The sequence below is a fragment of the Meriones unguiculatus genome, chromosome 6 (assembly GCF_030254825.1).
Source record: "Meriones unguiculatus strain TT.TT164.6M chromosome 6, Bangor_MerUng_6.1, whole genome shotgun sequence".
Taxonomy (NCBI): Eukaryota; Metazoa; Chordata; class Mammalia; order Rodentia; family Muridae; genus Meriones; species Meriones unguiculatus.
In genome coordinates, this window is record NC_083354.1 from 34073672 (window position 1) to 34095975 (window position 22304).

The 22304-nt window shown below is 50.8% G+C and overlaps 1 protein-coding gene across 1 annotated transcript in view; it reads right to left on the minus strand.

Moving 5' to 3' along the window:
- Window positions 1–22304, minus strand: part of Itga9 (integrin subunit alpha 9) — a 270685-nt gene that overhangs the window by 188457 nt on the left and 59924 nt on the right. The window contains exons 11-14 of the mRNA XM_060385077.1: window positions 21665–21759; window positions 14476–14566; window positions 13690–13735; window positions 6774–6928 (exon numbers count right to left, since the gene is read on the minus strand). Of these exons, the coding sequence (XP_060241060.1) occupies window positions 6774–6928; window positions 13690–13735; window positions 14476–14566; window positions 21665–21759 (387 nt within the window). The remainder of the gene's footprint in view (window positions 1–6773; window positions 6929–13689; window positions 13736–14475; window positions 14567–21664; window positions 21760–22304) is intronic.

A 22304-nucleotide genomic window follows, 5' to 3' on the forward strand; every position in this document is an offset into this window, starting at 1 on the left:
TGCTCTTACCATGTACAGGGTGGTGGTCTGATAGGCAGGCACTGCAGCAAACCTGTCAGCTAGAAGCTGCTGACATTAGGAAAGCGGCTTTTATTCAGCCAAGTGATGTGAAATTGGGAACAATTGCTTGCAATGATTCAGAGCCTCTCGTAAATGCTGAGACTTCTCCAACTGTGTCACCCAAGGTGGAATGAGAGGACAGCACACCACTGTAGATATAATGAAGTGTCAGTCAACGCCACTGACAAAAAAAAAAAAAAGAGTTCGCTTTCATGGAGCCTTATACTCAAAAACTGAGGTGCAGGCTGGGGAGGCTCCACTCTCAAAGCGCCTGTCCTTCCGTCAAGGCCTTGGCCATAGCAGCTCCTACAGGGAGCTTTTCTCCTGAAAACTCAGCCTTATACCTGAGAGGGCAGTGCCAGCCAGCAGAGTGGCCTTCACATAGTGTAGGACGTGAAAAGGGAAGAAGGCTGCTCCAATGCAAATGCATGCTGGGTAAACCCAATAGACCTCCATTACTCTGGAGTCTGTAACTAAACAGCCGTGTGTTTTATCAGGTAAACTGACCTTCCCCATCAGCAGATATACTGAGCTGTTCTCTATGCAGGGGCCAGGCTCTCTGTAAGCCGTTTTATGTCTTAACTCTTTTGTGGGTTCTGAGGTTATTGTATTTTTATTTAAAAAACTTTATTATTTATGTGTATATGATTACATGCTATATGAGAGCAAGTGCTCAAGGAGGCTGGAAAGGGCATCGGATCCCCTGAAACTGGAGGTCCAGGCAACTGTGAGCTGCCCAACTTGGGTATTGGAAACCAACTTGGGTCCTCTAGAGAGTTCAACCCTTGAGACACTTGTCTCGCTCCAGGAAATGTAGTGTTCATGGTGGAGAAACAAGAATCTCTGCTCCTAAATGACCAGATGAGATAGCTGGCCCATGGGAAGGCAGAGGAGCCATCTGGGCCATCTCCACACACCAGAGTCAGAAGCTCAGCTGTGGAAGCCAGGGCCTTCCCGTGGTTAAGTGTGGTGAGGCCAACGCACAGGACGGTTGTGTCAGACATCATCAAAGGGACCCGCGACCAAGGGAGGTCTAAGGGGACTTGACAGCTGTCTGTGGTTGCCCCATGGCATATTTTTGCTGCATCTAATGGCTTCCCTGGGCCCCTGCCATATCTCTGTTCCCATTGTGCCCAGATGGCAGATTCCTAGTCCAGGAAGGCTGTGCATGAGGCCCTAACTTGCATATTCCAATGAGCAGCTGATTTCTAAGGCAAAGCTTGGTTACCAGGTGTGACCCAAAACAGGGATCATCCCAGGAGATAGCTCTACTACTAAGAAAAAAAACCTCAGGAAAGTGCTTTCGTAGAGAAGGCACGGGGTAAAAGCGAGTGTGACAAAAGAAGGGTATGCACAGACTGCCGAGGCCTGGGACAAATCCTATAGATCAGCTCATTCTGGGACAAAGGGACCTGTGGCTTCAAAAGGAAAAATACTTGCTTCAGCCCAAGAGCTGTCTACCATTCGACAGAAGCCAGACTTCTCCACAGCTGATCTGGGCTGCTCCTATCAGCAGCCTGTGGCAGACATTTTTCAGCCTCATGTGGCCTGAAAGCGCTTTCTCTTTGACTGCAGAAATGGCAGGACTAAGCACAGACAGAGGTCCAGAGACAAACTCTAAGCCAATCCGCTTTGACTCCAGACAATAACAACCCAACAGTATGAGTGGAGTTTCAAAATCCTATTTAGCCAGATTCTGTCTGATGATGCCCACTGCTGGAGGACAGGCGAGGAGCCGTGGCTAGAGCGGCATAGTCTTTGCAGCCCCTATCCAGCCATCCTCCTGGCTGACAAATGAGGGCTGTCCATGTGCCTCGGGAAAAGCAAAATGGAGGGAAGAGCAGACCTCAGTGATCCAGCCAGGAGAGCTCGGGGAGAATGGGAATGGGCGCAGAGCGAAAGGTGGGACTCCAACGTGCATCTTCGTGGCCTTTCCCACCTCTCTGCCTCTGCTAAGGCCTTCTCTAGTTTATGGCAGAAGTCAGCTCTCCAAGCAGCACCCAGCAGGCGGGACACTGGGTTCCTTGCACCCACCTCACACTGAGGCACATCCTCCCCCGACCCCCAGCTTCTGCAGCAGGACCGAGTTTGATGGACCATGTGGTAATATGTTTAGTCACACATCCCCTATCTGGTCTGCTAGAATGACTAATCCATGGGCCACCTTGATTGGACCACGGTGTTAAGTCAAACACTAAATGGCACATCTCCAGAAGGGTCTTTTAAAATGAGATCAACGGTTAAATCGTTAGGCTTCAGATGAAGGAAACCAAACTCCATAGTGTGGGTGGGCTGCAGTAGATGAAGGCCTTGAAGGAAAAACACTAAGCCCTGTCTGTCCCCCAGTAGGAAGGGGCTCTGCACCTAGCCTACTTGCAGACCTAGTCCGCAGCTTCAGCTCGGAATTCAGTCCCTTGACAGCTAAGCCCTCCCCCATTCCTGCATCACCCCTATCCTCCTGTTTCCAGCAGCCCTGTTCCTTTGGAGAATCCTGCTCATGTCAGTATTCTGCCCCATGTACAGGCTGGTACTGCCAGGCCCATCCCTACGCCAAGGTGTGCCCTGAGACCATCGTCTTGGGGATCTGTTGGGCAACATAGTAAATTAACACAGGGCAAGTCAGGAGAGGGGGATGGTTTCCTCCTTCTATGTATGTCCAGAGCTGGGCTGGTACTTTGCAAGCACCCGCTTTCTGCTCAAAGTGCCAGTGCAGTCACCAGTGAAGATCCTGGAGACTCACGAGAGGGGGAGGGGCCATAGTTCAAATAACAAAGACAACTGCTCTGTCCCGGTGGGCCGTATGGGTGCTGACCCATTAACCTAGCAGATTGTTCTCAAATGCTCCAGTGCCCAATCCCAGAAAGATCCAGTTATCCAGTCACCACGCAAAATTACTTAGCAAGCAGTTCCCCTCTAGAGCTGCCTCCTTCAGGCTTGATATTAAATTTATGTTGACATTATAAATATAGAGGAGTTCATTCTATATCAGACTCTCACTTCCGGAAGCAAGCAAGATTCACCGTGAAGAAACTCCGCCTGTGCAAGGAGCCTGTGAGCTGCCTGAGGTAAGAAGAAATAGTCCAGTCTAAAGCCCTGAGCTCCAGCGGTAGCTTTAAATAGCTCAGGCTCAAGTGCCCTAAGCATGCTGGGATGTAGCCAATCAGCTTGCTTGGGGAGGGGGGAGCTTGCCTCGGCAGCAACCCCCTAATGCAAGCCAGCTTTCAGAGCACCAGCCCAGGAGGATGCTGGTTCGGATTAGCGCTGGGTCCCACAGCACATGACACATCAAGCTCTTCCTTCTGGCAGTTTGTGTCTATGCCATGCGGAATGATGTCATGTGGCTGGAAAGGCTGAGCGTCTCCAGTCATGCTTCAGCCTGCCACCCCTCCCTGGCCCCCAAGCTGGTTCCCAAGGGCCCCCCACATGGGCTGGGGCCGGGGCGAGCGCCAGCTGTCTCACATCAACTGGGGCTCTGGTTTGTCCCAGCCAACACTAAATCATTCCCAAGTCTCCATCAGAACAAGGTTTCAGCTGTGAAAGTCTACTTAAGTCTTCTTCCAGCGTTACTCAGCTTCCCTTAGCCCAACCCAGGAGACCAGGAAAGGGGCATTACCACTTTACTAGCTTTTCTTAATTCTCTCCCTTTCATTCCAAGGAATGTGATATTTACTTGGTAGTAATTACTTTCTTAGGTAACTCCATTCCTTCCATGACAAGGCTCTCCCTCATCCCATCCCTACACTTCTGGGGACCAGAAGCTTTGAGAATGTTCTCTTTGCCCAAAAGCTGTCCTGAGTGGATGTACCACCTCCAACTTCAGAAGAAAAAGTTCACAGGCACAAGGTATCTGCTTCCAGCTGGATTCCTGGGATGACCTGGGCCTACTAAGGGCCTGGGATACACAGCCTGGAAGTGCACCCTGCCCATGAAAGGCTTTGTCAGGATGTCTGTAAGCTGGAGAATATGAGGGCAGAGATTCAGAGTGAAACACAGGTTGGGGTTTTCATAGCATGCCTGAGACCCTGGGTTCAATTCCTAAATGAATAAGCACGGTAGGAGCTGCTTCTCCTTGGGGCTCAGCCCTTCCTGGTTTTCATCTGACGCTATGGCAAAAGCCCCAAACTGCAATTCTATAGACAGGCAAGCCTAGGGCCACCAAGACAAGCCTCTGGTCTCCCTAGAGACACAGCCCATGGGTAAAGGGCACAGTGCTCTTGTCTATAGCCCTCCGTCCTCCTTTGTGGCTGTCAGAAGGCTCGGAGAAGCCACAGGCAGCCCCCAAGCCAAGGATGAAGTCTCTGAGAACACTGTTCGGAATGAGCTGAACTCTTGTTTGAAATCGCTTAGTAAAACATGTGATAAACCTGTCAGTGGGGCTGCCCGCTGCCAGAGTGGGATGCCAGCCTGCATGCCCCTCGGCACGTGACTAGAAGTGAGGAGACCCCCTCCCGCTAGAATGTGGGTCTGTGCTTTGTGCCCAGGGCTGAGCACGGAGTCTGGCAGACCTTCAACCCCCTCTGCTGATCGAAGAGCCCAAAATAACACAGATGAGGCTCATTTCCCCACCTCCGTGCTTCCAGAGTCCAGAGTGAGCATGGAGAAGGCCCTCTGAGAGCCAGCGCTCTCTGGAGTAGGACCGTGGCCTTAATAGTTCAGATCCCCCAGGAACCCGCACGCTTCTCTGCTGGTTATGAAGCCCTTGGTTCTCAGTTCCAAGCGCACCCTTCTCCACTCTGCCATAGCACTGGGCTGGGATCCCACAAACTTGTTTTACCAGCAGCCCCCTGTGAGGTTCTGCCAATAGGGAGAGGCGAGAGAGAGGGAGCCTGCAAGGCCAGGAGGAAAAGAAGGCCTTGTTCCTCCCTGCTTATTTTATCTGCTTACCCAGCACTGGGTTTTCATGGCAGCTGGCCCCAACAACCACAACTCTACTCCACAGTTCCTTCTCTGTGACCCAACGCCCCCACTGTACTACCTCAGAGGGGCGGGTAGCAGCACCAGGTGCTCTCTGTTTAAAGACTCGGGGCCCGGTTGCACAAGCTCCCTTCTTCAAACTCGCAGGTTCTGGTCACCCCCAGGAAGGAGTTCATGGAGTGTAACTGTGACCGGCCACCTGCAAGCTTGGTAAAACACAGGCTGCTGAGTTCCACCTTCAGCGTTCTCATTCAATTGTGCATGGCTGACAAGATGCCAGGTGATGCCAATGCAGCTGATCTGAGGGGTTAGCCAGCTACTGGCACGGTCCCAGCCATGGCAGCTGTCTTTTGCAAATACTACATGCTCCCTTGCCTGCTCAGTCACATCCAAGAGTCAAATCCTGCTGAAATACAGTGTGGTAACCTGTCTCCTCACTGGGTCCTGCCTATGGAAGGGGCTGAGGCAGGTTCACCCCTTACGGAAAACCCATTTCCCACAGTATCCCCAGAAGTCACAGCTGCCTCTCTCTTGGCTGACCATCATGCCCCTGTGTCCACATGAGAGCCAAGACTTCCCACTGGTGAAGCAGGACTGAAGAGCTGGCTGGTGTTCATGCGCAGGGCTACGAGGTTCCAAGGGCAAGAAGCAGCAACCCGAGGGACAAGACTGCCACAGCTGCTCTGGCTGCCAAAGCCATCCTCCAAACAGGTCAAGAAGACCCACCAGACTGAGGCCACAGAAAATACCACCCCTGGTTGTAATTCAGGTGCCCAGGTAGGGCTGCCCAGATGCAGCCCTCCGAATGCAGAGACCCAAGTGATTGCCCTGGGTGGAGGATCCTATGCCCTGAAGATACCTCCTCCTTCCTCTACCTGAAGCCTGGAGAGCTGCTCTTCCTATCCCTGAGGAACCAAGAGTTTCCTTCCTGCCGACCTGGAGGTCTACCCACCACTGGCCTAGGCCTGCACAGCTCCAGGAGGCTACCCTTCCCTCTCCCTCACTGATGACTCACATTTCCAGAGCAGTCATCCATTTTTCTCTCCCAAACTCCCCACCCCAAAGCCACCTTGTTCTCTGGCAGGTGGCTACATTTCTGATTGAAGTGTGCTTTATTTTTATGAAAATGACAGGGAAAAGAAAACGGAATGATAGTTCAGGAACCCTTTCCCTAAAGAATCGTAAACAAATGCCTATCCCCTCCAAAGACCTAGCAAAGTCCAAAAGAAACTGTGATCCCCTAACTAACATCCAACTTGGGGAAGCAATGGTTCTACTGAGCTAACGTACAGACCATGGATGAAGGGTTCTGGCAGGAGTACGGATGGCCCCAGAGCAGCCAAACCAAAGTCCCACCCCAGCATAGAACACAACTTCCCTCACCTCCCCAGGAACCTGCCACAAGCTGAGCGCTGTGTGCATTAGCGGTGCTCCAGGCTGGGGGAGGAGGGCTCGAGATTCTCATTATGTTAGCTGCACAGAGTGTTCCTCGTGGGCAAGGCTCAGGCGCTCCATCTTGCCAGCCCACACTCTGCCCCACCCAGTAACTTCCAGACTGGTCCTCGTGTATTTGGGGGAAAGGATGTCCTAGAGCTGGAGGGTATATGAAATTTGAAATATGTAAATGAGCAGGAAAGCGAAAAGAGGCGCCTCAGAGAAGAAGACTGTCTGGCCCGCTGGCGGCCTGCCTGCAAAGCCCCCTGGGACATAAAGTGAGAAGGAGCTTGGAGCATCCAGCATCTTGTAACTTGGCACCAGCTAAGACAGGGACCCTGAGCCCTGGCTCTGTGAGTTCTTACCAATTTCTTTCGGCACATGCTTGCCGTGGAACCGGAAGCACACAGTGACATTCAGGCAGTTGACAGGCTGCTGTCCGTCATGACACTGAGGCGCTGTGATGTTGATGGAGACTGGGAGGAAGATGGAGACATCCACCGTGATGACCGGTCTGGCCCTGCAGGACAAGGAGGGGGAGGGGAACCCATGTTAAGTAGCAGCTCGAAGAACCAAATATGAAGTCCACAGGCAGGATAGAGCCTGGGCCTTCAGCCAGTGTTTAATTAAAGCATGAAATGCCCCAAGAGAGAAAGGCCAATGTGCTCTGTAAGTGCTTTTTTTTTGGTTTTAAAAGTAGCGCATTCCCTAAAATACTAATGGTTTGCTTCCCGGTAACAAAGGCAAGTTAGCTGTTAACGAGACACAGCTGGCTGAAGCCATAAATCAAGCACCAGATGCTGGGTGATTATTTAAAATTTCACCCAAGAAGTTCCGCTTTTTGCCTCACTGGGGAGACAGCAGTGCACTGACAAGACGTTTCTACGAAGTCAGTCAGGGCCTGGGAGCTAGACGCAAGGCCGGCGTGACAGCTCACTCCTGGAACCCGAGGCCCAGGACCTGCAGTCAAAGGGTTTCCCAGAGTTCTAGGCCAGCCTGGGTCACAGAGTGAGCACTCGCATTAGAGAAATCAAAAGTAGGGGAGAGAGGGACAGTGAGACTGGGAACACCAGATACACACTGAGCGGGTCCTCTCCATGTCAGTGTGAGTTAGAACTTGGCAAAGCTCTATCTCATCCAGCTGGTCAAATATCCTCTTTCATTTATGTCTATCAATCCGTTGAGTATGTTCTAAAAAGAGCTGATTAATGAAGTCCCAGCTGGTATCAGCAAAACACTTTAAGGAATCAACCTGTCTGGTCTTAGGATAAAACGAAATCCAATAAACATGGCCCTCCCCCTGACATGACCACCCGCCCCAGCGCCTGATGGGTGGACAGCATCCCTGGACTCCCCTGGGGCACCAAGACAAAAGCAGAGGCAGAAGCCAACATCTCTTTCCCGCCGTAAATGTCTGCTCAGGGGGGTGTCACCGAAGCTGTGGCTTGACCCTCTCCCCTCCAGGCCCCACAAAGAGAACCTCTTCCCTCTCGGAGCCCTGACCTTCAGGCTTCTGGGGTGAGATTAAAGGGCATAAGCCTCTTGTGTGTGTGTGTGTGTGTGTGTGTATGTGTGTGTGTGTGTGTGTGTGTAAAGCTCATTCAGCGTGCACTGGGGTGACAGGGCAGATGGAACGGATGACCAGCCAACCCCAGGATAGAGAACATGAAAGGAAAACCTGGGTGCATGAAGCAGTGAGAAGACACCCAGCACAGATGGCACGAGGGGCCCCATGGCTGCTACCACTGCAGAGACGGGAGGGTCAACAGAAGGGCAGCTGTGACAGGGCAAATCTGGCTGTGGGGCAAAATGAAGTCAAACAACAACTTGATGCCTGGAAGAAACCGCCATCGTGGTCTCACGGCTTTCTTCCGGTTGTGCTAGGCTTACTTAGAGAGTAGACCATTTCGCCCTAGCCAGTGCACAAATGATGCTGTGCTGAACTTTGTCAACTTAATGGGATCTGGAATCATCATGGAAGTGTGTGACAGAGTTTCTAGAGCAGGTTCAGAGAGGCAGGAATACCCGGCCCAGATGGGGAAAGCACCATCCCAAGGGCTTGGGGTCTCTGACTGAACAGAGAAGATAAAGTGAGCTGAGCACCAGCCCTTGTCTCTCTCTGCCGCCTGACTATGGATGCCATGTGACCAGCAGCCTCATGAGTTCCCAGTGGACTATACCCTTAAACTATGAGTCCAAGTAAACTTCTCCCGCCTTAGCTTGCTAAGGTTCTTTGTTTGTTTTTGTTTGTTTCCAGGCATTGGGTCACAGCAATAAAAACGTTCGCAACAAAGATGTTGAGGAGTACTGGATAAAAGCCTGCTGGTCCCCTCATAACTGGTCTCTCCCTGGAAAGCCTCTGTAGTAGTCTCTCTCTCTCTCTCTCTCTCTCTCTCTCTCTCTCTCTCTCTCTCTCTCTCTCTCTGTGAATGTCTGTCTGTCTGTCTCTATATATGTATGTATGTATGTATGTATGTATATTTCTTTGTTTCTCTCTGTGTGTATCTGTCTATCTCTGTGTGTATGTATGTATATTTCTCTCTCTCTCTCTCTCTCTCTCTCTCTCTCTCTCTGTGTGTGTGTGTGGTCTTAGCTCTGTGAGGTAACTCTTCTTGCTACCTTACTAAAGAAAATCTCTGAGTCTGAAGCCAATCTTTGTGAGGGAGGAGAGACACAGCACAGGACACACAAACAGAGACAAAGTATCCAAAGCTTCAGAGAGAGAGAGATTTAGAGAGAGAGAGAGAGCTAGGCTCCTTTCTACAATGACACCTTGACAATCCCTGACCTGCCTGGCTATGGAAAAAAAAAAAGATGAAAGGCTCGTCCATCCCTTTATCAGTCTGTCAGAAAGAAGGCATGGTCCCTTCCCAGAAAGCTCAGCTGAGCATGGTGAGGTAAGCAGGAGACAGGAGGAGCAGTCCAGACTGCTGCACAAGGTTTGCACAGCAGTACGGTTTGAAAGGGCCGGCAGAGGCCCTCCTGGGCCCATCTCCTTCCCACATCTGCTACGTCAGTTCCCTCTTCCACTTGAAGCATTGTTTTTGGATGAGGAAAGCAATCTTTCATAAGCTTCTCTGCTCACTTCCTTTGCTCCTTTGTGGCACTGCACCAGGCTCCTATCATGGGAATTCAAGACCTGCCCTCCTGAGCAAACTTCCTGAGGGCAGAGCTGGAGCCAGCTCATACTCCTAGGGTGGAGCCCACCTGTCACCCAGCAACCTCTGAGATAAAGCAGCAAGGAGGCACCCGAGGGTAGGGTCAGAAGTGCTCTTAAGACTTCAGAGAATCAGGTAATTGGAGTGCTTTTCAATGGCAGTGAGATCTTTACATTGCTCTTCCAGGTAATGAGAAAAGTGGCCAGGATACAGTTTTCACATGGCAGTGCTCTAGTTCTCCTGGCAGGAAGGGACAGGTGACAAAACCAGTCCTGGTCTTCCTCTGTCCAAGAAGCTCATCTGTGTGCACACAGTTGAACAAGCTCAGTCGGGTTCTCTCTCAGCCTCAGCCCAAAGCTTCCCGAAACCCCAAGGTGTGTCTGACAGTGCCTTCAGCTACAATGAACACAGCCCTGTCTGTAGGCATATGCCCATTCCTTTTTGTTCATCTCACCCCAAATCAGGAGAAACTCAAAACCTGACTTCCCTGAAACACTGTCTCTGAGCCATCCTGAAGCACCCCAGCTTCAGGAAAGGCAGCCCCCTGTCTCCTTCGTTCCCCTATCCACAGGCATAGGGCTCCTGCCACCATTCCCAAAACCTGCATCAGCCAATGTAATCACTGGCCTTTGGCATCGCCTCCTCCAGGACAGGCCAACCTGGCCCTCTCTGCTAAATGTGACACCACCGCTGTCCCTGACCATGTAACCCTTCCGTCACTTATCACCAGCTGGGATTTTTTTTTTAAAAAGCTTTGCTTTCCTGTTGCTGTGATAAACAGCATGACTAAAAGCAACGTGAGGAGGTGGGTGGCATTTCAGCTCACAAGCTATGGTCCATTATCAAGGAAAGCTAAAGCAAGAGCTTGAAGCGAAACCGTGGGAGGTCACTGCTGTCGGCCAGCTTTCTCATACAGATCAGGCCCACCTGCCTAGGGATGAGGACATCCACAGTGGGCTGGGCCCTCCTCTGCCAATTAGCAATCAAAAAGGACTGTGCCACAGGTGTGCCCACAGGCCGATCTGATGGGAGCAATTCTCCCCCGAGGCTCGCTCTTCCCAGGTGTGTCAAGCTGACGACCAGGTTCACCCCCACAAAGCTCCTAGCTTTTCATCCGTAAAGCAGGTTAATAGCGACGCACACATCGTGGAGTGGTTCAGAGGATTAGAAACCAACCCACACTGTGAGTGCAAGACACGGGTGGGTCATCAGAGACACTGACTTGAGCGAGAGAACTCAGAAGTTAGAACACAGGTGGTGAAATTCCACTTGTATGGAATCCTGGGATAGGCACGAGTGACCTGTGGCGACAGAAACTACAACAGCAGATGCCCATGGAGAGAAAGATGCAATTAGAACACAGGGAGGGCTGGGGAGAGGGCTGGTGGAGAAAGTCCTTGTCCAAGCCTGGAGACTGGAGTTTGATCCTCGGAGACCACATAGGGCTCAGGACAGAAGCCATCCCACAATGCTGTCCTCATGGCACCTCCCCAACACAATAATAATAAAAAAATGATAATTTTTAACAGCACGAGAAAACTTTCATGGCGGCAGGAATGTGCTTTGTCTGGGTGATGTGGTTTGCATGGGTATGTTCACCAGTCAACACTCACTGATCCGTGTGCTCCAACTGGTATTTTTACTGTGTACAAATTGTAACCCAAGAAAGAAAGAAAACACACAATGACTACAGCCATGCCCTGCACAGTGGGGAAGACAGGCCACACAGTGATGTCATAGCTGCCCTAGCTTGTATCAGCGTGTACTGTTAACTCAGCCATGATGAAGTCACCCACTGAAGCACCCCTCTGTGTGCACGCCTGTGGCTGAGCACAGGACCGCACATAACATGTTCATGTCTGGTGCATGGGGGTGTTCATCAAGCATTAGCTATGTCATCATCAGCTTGTGTGGCTCACTGGGTAGAAGCAGAGACCCAGGGCCATGTCTGCCACATCTGCCATGTCCTCCGTCCGTCTCTAGTGTCTAACGCATACAGAGTTTCATGTCCACAGGGTGGTATGTATAAGCTGAGAGAACGGGGGCTCCTGTGGTGGCCCCATACTCCTCTGAAGCTCACTCGGGCTCACTGCTCCTCCAGCGTCTTCTCACAGCCCCTTTGTCCAGGTGTAGGGCTCCTCCCTAACCCACCCATGTGCATTCTCCTGGTATTCCATTCCATGCTGGGGTCTGGGGTCTCCTAACTTAACACTTACACCCATGAGAAGAGAGACGAAGAGAGACTCCTTGGGGCTCAGGGCTCGTAGGGGAAGAAAGATGAGGTCCTAGCACTGAAAGGGGAAGTGAGCATGATCTCCCACCCCTAATCCAGAAGCTAGCTCCACTGAAACTCCTTCCAAAGGCAGAATTCGTTTTCTCCAGCGGAGTCTCCATGAGTCTATAAACCACGCTTAAGGCCAGGCCTCACACCCAGCAGCAGATGACCAACGCAAGATCAACTCAATAGTGTTTTCAGAGATTTTTTTTTTTGTCTCATATTTGTTTGAGCATTAAAAAAAAAAAATCTTTTGCTCATCTATTATGGTTTCCAATTTTGTGGGTGTTTTTTTAAATAAGTTTGTGTGTTTCTTGTGGTTTTTTTCCTTTCTTTTTAATACTAGATATATATTTTTTTCTATTTCCCTGTTTTCTAAAGAGAGGGAGAGAAAGGGGCATGAGGTTAGATGGATGGGGAGAAGGGTAGGATATGCAAGGAGGTGAGAGAGGGGAAACTGTGATCAGAATATATTGTGTGAAAAAGAACTTATTTTAATTAAAAAATGATAACATTTAAAAGACAAACAAATAGGTGCTTTTGGTATCGAGACAGCTTACTGCCACTGTGAGAAGCCAGGGAGCAGGTTTCAGCCACAAGGGACCCTGGGAACTACAAGGAGCTGTCAGGTCACCGTTAGGGGAAGACAAGCCCCCCATAGCACCACTACAGCTCCCCCACATCCCAGATCTCCCAAGAGGAAAGCTGCTGTCGCAGAGAGAAGGGAGAGAGAGCGGAAACCCAGCCACATATGGGATAAGCCAAGGAGCCAGGGAGGGTTGATCTAGTGTCTGGACAATGCATTCTCATCTTCGACCCTGCAGGGGTAGATGACACGAGGCCAGGAATCAGACCCTTAGGAAGTCAGACTGAACCACATCTACAGAAGACTTGCTAGCCCTTCCACCAGGCTCTGACTCATATTCTCATGTATCAGCCCACAGCTTCTGGGGAATACTCCCTTCATTGTCTTTCACAGAGGAAAATCCGGGAACACAGGGGTCAAGGAAGCTCACCGAGAAGGGCAGAGGCCAGCTTGAACTCAAGCCACCTGCCCTCCGGTCACACCCAACCTCAAGGTCACTCTGCCACTTTAACAATTCAAAGTTTAGAGCTACCTCACGGCCAGCTGGTTCTGTCAAAGTTACTAAGCCCTTTCCTGTGGGGTACCTCACTCAAGAGGGGACTGTGTCCCTCTGGGAAGGCCTGCAGAAGGCAAGGCCAAATGCAAAGCATGTGTGTGGAGGACTACATGGCCTCTGGGATCCCTTCCAGCTTACGACCATAGCGGTTTATTTTAGAACGTTCTGCCATTGAGTTATTAGCAGAACTGTTGGCTCCCACTCCAAAGTGCAATTCTGCTTCCTCTGACTCACAGAGACAGAAATATTCGAAGATGGTACTGTGTAGGGTTTGGCCAGTCTAAGCACATGCCCCACCCCTCTGCTGCTACCAGCCAGTGGACAGGCAGCCCTGGTCCTCGAGGCTGAGGGCTAACTGAAGATACTGGCTAGAAAGACAAAATCCTAGGCCGGACAGGGTTTCCCAGGCTTTGGATGGCTGGTGCTTACAGGAAACGGGAATGTTTACATAGCGCGTCAACAGACAGGGCTGGTCGTGACCAAAGGCAAACAGTCCTTGGGTTAGGTTTTGGATCACCCCAACGCAGTCAAAACGCCCCAGGCAGCTCTCAGCTCCCCAACCAAGGCCTGAGCTCTGGAACTCTGTGCTAAAGAAGAATACGACAGAGAATGCAGGGAGCATCCCTGGGCATGCAGCCTCCCCAACAAAGATCCATCTGTCACTCCTGGAAAACTCAGCCCCAGGAGCAGGAGCCCGGCATCTCACCTGAGGAGGACCACACTGTCGGACAGGAAGGCACCGATGGTGACATCTGAGGACGAGAAGGCACAGACTCAGAACCTCGTGGAAACCAGCCCCAGATGCCCTTTGGCACAGTGCCACAGTGATGGAGGCCCAGCCTTGTGGTCGGAGAGCCTTCCTACTGCTGCTGTCTGGCTGTGTAATGACTTTACAAGAATTACAGTCACATTGTCCTAAGTGGTGGCCAACCACATGTGGCCTCCGAGGCCTGGAAAGGAAGCTGGGCATGTAAAATACAGAGCAGGTTTGAAGACCTAAGTTTTAAAAACTAACTCATTAATAACTTTTACAATAGCTACATACTAAAATGATAAAATGTTGGCTACATTGGACCATACTTCATTAAAATTCATTTCATCTTGTTTGTGTATATTTTTCTGTAGTTACTACCATATACTATTATACATATATGGCCATAATTATTTAGGCAGATATTATTTTATTGGTATGTATAATGTATTTGGTGGCTCATTTTTTTAGTGATTTGAAAACACACACACACACACACACATACACACACATATATATATACATTATATATATATATTTTTTTTGGCCAAGAATTTGGGTTTTCTTAGTAAGACTTTGTATAAAGGAGTCTCTTATCTTAGCTGAAGCATTTGAAGCCCAGCCCCAGGCAAACGGTCCCATTCTGCTCTGACAATAACCACTGTTGACTAAACCCCCAAACTATCTTATCTCACACACCTACCTTCACTTATCTGGCATGGTTTTGAGGAAAACACTCACCAGGATAGCCATTTCCATCCATATCAATGCCCCCTGATATGGATTGCCCGAACATCTGCAGGGTCGGGTTTATCTTCCTCCCAGACAGTTTCTGAAAGAGACAACAGAAAAACAGGGTCACAGGAGGGCAGGTGAGAACTGTGACTGTTCAAACTCAGGGTCCTCGGGGCACCAGGTCTGACGCTGTTGGAAGAGAAGAAAATGCTGGTAGAATTTGGCCAGAGGGTCTGTGCCAGGTACTTGAAGATGGCACACTTCCTTATTATTGCTTGCCTTGGCCAGATGTCATCATTTAAAACTTTGCCTGGGTTTGTTGCCAACTAAAGGTCTATTAGGTACTAACTAGTCCACCTTCTTCCCCTACGATGGACAGGCCACTAACACACCCAGCTGGACAGACAGCCGTGTGGAACTCCCCCTCCATCCCTCGCATCAGGAGGTCTACAGACTCTGAGCTTCATAGGTTGACCTAGTAAGTTTAAAACTGCATGGTGCTGAGCCTCCTAAAAAACCCAGGGAGGCGATCTGCCAAATCTCCTGAAAGGCATTCCACACTCACAACTCGACTAGCATGTCACATTTTACACACCACTAACGTCATCACAACAGACGGCCTCACTCGAGAATATTTGTAGGTCTGGGAAACCCAGGAAAGCATTTGACTTGAGAGCTGGCTCCAGCGTCTACATAAAGAGCCAGATACGGCTGAATGTGCTTGCAGAGCCAGTGCTGGGGAGCCAGGGACAGAGGTGTCTCTGACTAGTCACTGGCTAGACTTCAGGTCTTCCTTAACCGGGGTCTACGGGACCCTGAGACAAACGCTGTGGAGAGTGTTGCTGGGAATGACACCTGAAATTGTTGTCTAGCTTCGTACACATATGTCCACATGCACATACACATTTGAAAAAAAGAACACAGGGCTGGAGAGGTTGCCCAGTGGTTAGAGCACACCGCTTCTGCAGAGGCTCCGAGTTTGGTCTCCAGGGCCCACATTTGGAGGCAACTATCTGTAACTCTAGTTCCAGGTGATCTGACACCCTCTTTTGCCTCCTCAGTCTCTGCATTCACTGCACATGCCCCCCCACACACACAGAAATGAGCATAATTAAATCAAAAGCAAGGAGATCTGCCGACAAAAGGATGGTTGTCACGCGGCCAGCCGTGGCCATCAAAGCTATCCGTTCACACTTGTGCAGCACACTTCCTTTCACAGGTGCCAGCCGTCCTGAGCCAGAAAGTCTCGCTCTCTGAGATCTGATCAGTTCCCACTCTCTCCCACCTGCAAGTGTCCTCATCAGCTCTTCATGGCTGTGATAAAAACACTGACAAAAAGCAACCTGGGGAGGAAAGGGTTTTTGTTTTTGCTTTCCATTTACAGGTTATAGTCCATCATGGAGAGAAATCGAGGCAGGCCCTCGAGGCAAGAGCTTGAAGCAGAAACCACGGAGGGTCACTGCTTACTGGTTTGCTCCCTCTGGCTTGCTCAGCTAGCTTCCTAATACAGACGAGGCCCTCCGATGAGGGATGGCACCACCCACAGTGGACTGAGCTCTCCTACAGTAACAGCAACGTAGAAAACACATACCAATATGCCCGTAGGTTAAGCTGATGGAGGTAATTCTTCAGCCGAGTTTCCCTCTTCCCACGGGACTCGAGGTCTGTATCAAGTTGATACCTGAAACTATACCCGTCTCTTCATGGATGACGAGAGCATGCTTTACTTCACATCACGGAGTGAAGCACACAACAGAGCCAAGCTCACAGACATCCGGGGGCATGCTCTGCCTCTCTTGATTCACGCTTGTCTCTGCTGAGTCATATAGTGGGGAAGCCCTGGTGGAGCCAAAGGGTCCACGGGCTCCACTGAGGGAAATAGGATGTCCCCGCCCTCGGCAGCTGATAACTACAAGGACCTGTCCCAGCGATGATCCAAGAGGGCTGCTTGCCATCTTTTGTTAGGGCAACCAACAGGAAATGTGTGCACATCAAAGGGCGGCTCAGAGCCCTGTAGGCCATGCTGCACAAACTCTGCCTGTCAGCAGGCTCGGCCACAGATTCCCGCACGGCTCTGTCTAAACGAACGTGTGTGGATCTGGGTAAAAGGCGCACCTCCACGCTGCGCCTCTCGGCTCTGGAGGCCTAGAGCGCGAGAAGCAGCTTGCTGTGGGTTCTTGTTTCTCAGGCATACTGCGGCTGGGCCTGGGGGAGAGTGAGGGGTGGTCCATTTGGCGGGTGGTGATGCAGGCCGCTGACATCTGCAGGCCATTATGCTCTGAAGCCGGGAAGATAAGTCTACACGGTGCTAATAACTCTAAATGGAAACCAGGAACTGTGGGAAACCTCCGCTTGACCAGGTTTATACGCTGTGCCTGCTGGGGCCGGGGAGAGATCACAGAGGCCGCGACGACATGCCTGGGGGTTCTCGGGCTGAGAAAGGCATCTACGGATCTTAAAATCAACACTTTTCATTGTGAGCTCGAGGAGGCAGCAGGAGTTACAGAGTAATGTGGGAGGAGTCCAGGCTCTGAGCTCACAATTTCTCCAGCAGAAATAATACTAGCTGGGGCCAAAGGAAAGCGATCTCCTTGCCTAGATTCGTTTCTGATTTCTTCCTCCAGTTCTTGCACACAATGCCCGCTCTGTCCAGGATCCAGGCCCGGAAGAACCTATCATTAATGGATTGTTTTTTTACCTTTTAAATCATTGGCCTTATCATATACGTATTAGAGAGCTTAGAAAAGTATAATCATAGCTGTTTCTCTCTTTCTCATTCTCTCTCCACCCTTTTATTTAAAGAGCCCCAAACCACTTTCTGTGACAGCTAAGCAAGCCAGCATGTGTGCTGACGAAGGCACCGTTTCCAGCTGCCAATCACGGCTTCCTACTAGCCGTTTCACACTAACCACAAACGCGCACTGCAGATTTCTGCAAGGATTCCACCCGGCAACCAAACAAAACACTGGAGAGCCACGCCAGAGGGGGGAGGGGCAGGGGCTCCCGCAGGGGCCCCTCTTTGTGGTGAGCTTCCGGGGTCCAGGCACAAGCTGCCAGAAGGGTGTGTGAGGAGTGACCCTTACCCCACCCGACCCCTCCCTGCCCTACCCCCACCTGAGGATGGGTTCCTTAGATGACTCTCAACTCATCATGGGAGACACAGCATCCCCAACCGAGATCATGCAGGCCCCACTCTGGGTTTTAAGCCTCTGAGAAGTTGGCTGAATCACCGAAAGTTTGTTGTTTCCATGGCTACTTGTATCTAATGACAAGAGAGCAGTCTGTATGGACAAATGCCCTACAAAGTGTGCGTACTTTGGGGCAACACAAGTCTGTATCTGTGCATTTCCCATGGAACTTCCTTGGGCCTCTTTCCAAAACATAGCTGAGAAAGGTGTCTACTCCGGACAGAGTCAATACCCTCTGTGGGGCACAACGGAAAGACAATGGCTGATAAGGGTATCCATCTCATTCGGCCGTTGTGAGGATTCATGGTAAAGAAATGACAGGCTCTCTGGAGATGGCTCTTCCTCCTCGCCACGTGTCTAAGTATCTTTCCAGCCCTGAGGCAAGCGGTGTGCAGAGAGAGCCAGCCTATACAGCCTCATAGGCAGCAAGCCCCCAACTTCCCGCTCACAGCTGCTTCACAGACAGTTATAAATGTGGACGCTGTGTCTGCAGGGCTGTGTTCAGAGAGTGAGAGCACTCACTGCAGAACATGAAGATCCTCAGCAGTCACACAGAACGCCAGGCGTGCCTCACGAGCCTGCGTTGGGGTGGGACAGGAGGATGGCTGGGCCTCGACGGACACCAGCCTAGCTGCAGTTGTCTCACGGTAGAGAAGCAGAGCAGGGACACCTGACCCTCCTCTGGCTTCTGTGTGTCCCACACATGTGCACATACTCCAAACACACACCACACACTCACACACATGTGTACACACATTCACACGTAAATAAAGTAATAATAAAAGGGAAAGTTATTTGAAGAGTTACATGTGCCTCTTCAAATATAAGCCTTGGCTCACATGGACTGGGCAAGCCAAGATGACCCCTGCTTGGTGCCACTCTGCATGGGTGGGGCATCACACTCCCGAGACAACCACACACACCCGAGGCCCTGGGTGCCACTAAGATAAACAAGTAAGTGGTGGAGAGATGGAAGAGAAAGAGAAGCAGAAAGATGTGGGCACAACAGAGAGAGGCAGAACTGGAGACTTGAGGGTAGTGAGGAACAGCCTGATGTGAGTAGCAGGTGATGCCTCCTAAGGCCATAGAGAGGTCCTGGCCCATGCTGCCGTGAGGGCCATATCTGGGTCCATGGCCCTGAAGCAGTGGGGATCTGTTACCACCAAAGGCCAGGCAGACATCCCTGGTCTGGGCTGCCTGGGGGCCGTGCAGAGCTGACCCCTCCCTTCACCTAGGCATCATGGGAGAGCTTGCTCTTGAGGTGGAGGAGCTGACCCTAAGGCAGGAGAGCAGGAGAGCTGACCCTGGCCTTTGCCAGCTGCAGCACTTGGGAGAACAGCACTTCAGAGCACTTGGCACTTGGCCCAGGAAGCATACTAGAGCTGGTTGTGGGGGTTGTGGGTAAGCCAGCCTGAGGTCGTGAGTGCCACTTGTCTGCCATGCACTGGCATAGGCATGAGAGAGATGCCCTAACCCCTTTGCCCCTCTTCACTGTAGGCAGGAGAGCTGGCCCTGGGGTCCTGAGAACAGGAGAGCTGGCCCCACCCCTCAATGGCTGTACCACTGGGGAGAGCAGCTCTGCCCCTCACCTGGGCACCACTAGCCCTGACGATGGGGGTTGCAGGTGAGCCAGTCCCGAAAGCATGAGAGCTGGAGAGTGGGAGAGATGGCCTTCCCCCTTGCCAGGCTTTGGCATTGGGTGAACTAGCCAGGGCAGTGCTGGAGAGCTCGCTCTGGTGGTGTGGGTGCAGGAGAGCTGGTGGGCGGACCAGCTTAGATATCACCCAAGCCCACATATAGGGTTGGGGTTGGCCCACTCCAACTATGAACTGCTGGAGCATGCGAAGGGGCCTGTCCTGCAGACCCAAAGCTGCAGGGTCTCCACGACACAGGGCAACAATAGGATATCTGTGAGGATCCAGTATTGATAGTGTAACAGAAGCCAGAGGCCAAAACCAGACCAGTGACTCGTTGCAGTGAACACTTGAAAGAAGTGTGGGCAAAGGGTGTACTGTGGGGCACACTGTGACACCCTGCAGCTTCTATACAAGGTTCTTTCTTTTCTGTTGGGGGAGGAGGTCGAGAGGGTGGAGGGCAGACATGAAGGGACAGGGAGGTGAGTGGGAGTGGGGTGCATGTCGTGCAATTTACAAAGAATGAATAAAAAGTCAAATTTAAAAAGTACAAACCTTGGGCTGGAGAGAGCTCAGCCCTAAAAACACAAGTCTATATGTGTGCAGGGGTGAACAGGAAGTAACCAGCACACAAGCGTGGTCAATGACAAACATTTGCTGTCTGAAAGGTTTTCGTTTCTTAGTGAAGGCTTCTATAGCCTCACTGAGGAGGACCTTAAGCTTCTGATCTTCCTGCACTCTGAGTGCTGGGATTTCAGGCGTGTGACACCACGCATGGTTTATGGGGTGCTGGGGATGGAACCCAGGAGCTCAGGCATGCTCAGCAAGCACTCCACAGACTGACTGCAGAGTGTCTTGATGGCTCTTTTCTACCCCTGACCCACTGGGAGAGAGACACAAACCGTTCTACACACACCCACAGATATCCTGACCGAACTTCTGCTGAGAGCCTGACTTCCCTGTTTCCCATGGGCTGGGCTTGATACCGTCAGCACGACTGAGCGAGCACCATGCTTACAAGGCAAAAATAGAGCTCGCCACTTCCATGTTCCCAAGTCTGGGATGTGAAACCGGGACTCTGGTTAGCTCTGGTTTTGATGCCAAGTCTGACAACAGCCCATGACGACTTTCAGGCCCTCTGTGGGTCCCTGTGTCTCTAGCTGACATTTTAAAATGTGCTCCTCAGAGGCCTGGGGACAAGGCTCAGTTGGTAGCCTGTTTGCCTGGCATAAGCAAAGCCCTGTTAAATTCCTAGCACCACATAAATGGAGTACTGTGTCACACAGTAATCCTAGCAATTTAAGGGTGAAGGTAGGAGAATCAGAAGATGAATGACACCCTCTACCTAGTGACTTTGAGAGCAGACCGAGCCGCACACGACACTGTCCAAAAGCAGTTAAACATTAAAAAGAAGTTTAATTCCACTGGCTTAGTACACAGGTGGTTAGCCAAAGCTGTCAACAAAAAGAGGGAGTTGCACACACACACACACACACACACACCCTCTCCTGAGACAGGTTATCTCTGGAACCTTGGTTATCCTGGACTTGCTTTGTAGACCAGGTTGGCCTTGAACAGAGATCCGCCTGCCTCTGCCCTTCCACGTTCTGGGATTACAGGCGTGTGCCACTGCACTTGGCTTTCTCTTTTTGAATAAATAGCTGTGGGTATCAGCAAGTGGCTCAGCAGGCTTGCCATAAAGCCTGGCTACCCTGAGTTCAATCCCTGGAACTCACACGGTGCAACAAAACCATCTCCCACAAGCTGTCCTCTGACCTCCACATGCATGAGAGTAGACACATCACAACCACACATATACACACAGTAAAATAAATACATTTAAAAGAAATATTTTTTAAATAAATAGCTATTATTTATTCTAGATGAGGATTTTGATGTTGGGGCTGGAGAGGTAGATCAGCAGTTAGGAGTCGCAGAGGACTGGGGTTCAGTTCCCAGCACCTGCATCTGCTTACGGCTACCTGTAACTCCAGTTCAGACTCTAGCAACCTCTTCTGACTCTGTAGGCATTGCAGGCATGTGCACACACACCCCCAACATATACGTGCATTAAAAATAACAAAATAGTTGAAGTAAGGTAAACAGATATTCTTTTAGGTATGCAGGATGTATCCTCAAATGTGGGTAAATTTGGGGGTCTAACACAAATTTTTCTGGTTTTAATAAAACAGTATTAATTAATTGCTTGTCTCTTTCTCTAATGAAAAGTGTGAAAGGAAAGCCCAAGTGTTTTCATCCACATTCCCATAGCACAGTGCACAGTGGAGCCTCTATAATACATCATACCACATACATACATACATAACGCATACATACACACGCACAGTCGTCATGGCTCCTCCCACCACTTACCATTGAGTACTGGGGCACAATGCCATTGGCATCACCATGATAGATGTACACTGCACCAGCGAAGCCGTCCTCCTTGGGTGCCCCGACAGCCACATCTGAGGGGAAAGCGGGAGTTAGAACAGCCGTGTGGGGTCATGTCAGCGTGGCCTTCTCCAGTCCATCGAGTCTACACTCCCTGATTTCACAACCTCTCCACCGTTCACCATCCAAACACTGAATCAGGCAGATGGTGTCCGAACACTAAAGAAGTGGAAAGTTACCAAGGATGAGAACAGTTTACTCCCAAGAAAGTGCCTCTTCTCCTCCTCAGAGAAAAGGACCCTGGAGCGAGCCATAAGAGAGCCACGCTGAACATGACCCGTCCTAACCCCCGTCTGTCAGCCTTCTCCAGACAGTGAGAACGTCAACTTTATTTTAGGTAAAGGAAATGGTGAAAGCGGCATTCATTACACATGTACACCGACAGTATTCTCACGAATGACAGCTCCTGGAACAAAGCCTGACTCTTCCTTCCGCTCCTCCCCTGGCTTCTCATAAGTCATATGTCTGTTAATGTGAGATCAAGTGTGAGGGGCGCATATTCCCGTGACCTCGCCATGACAGTCCTCTCACTGAGTGAAGCCACCTGTGGCCAATGATG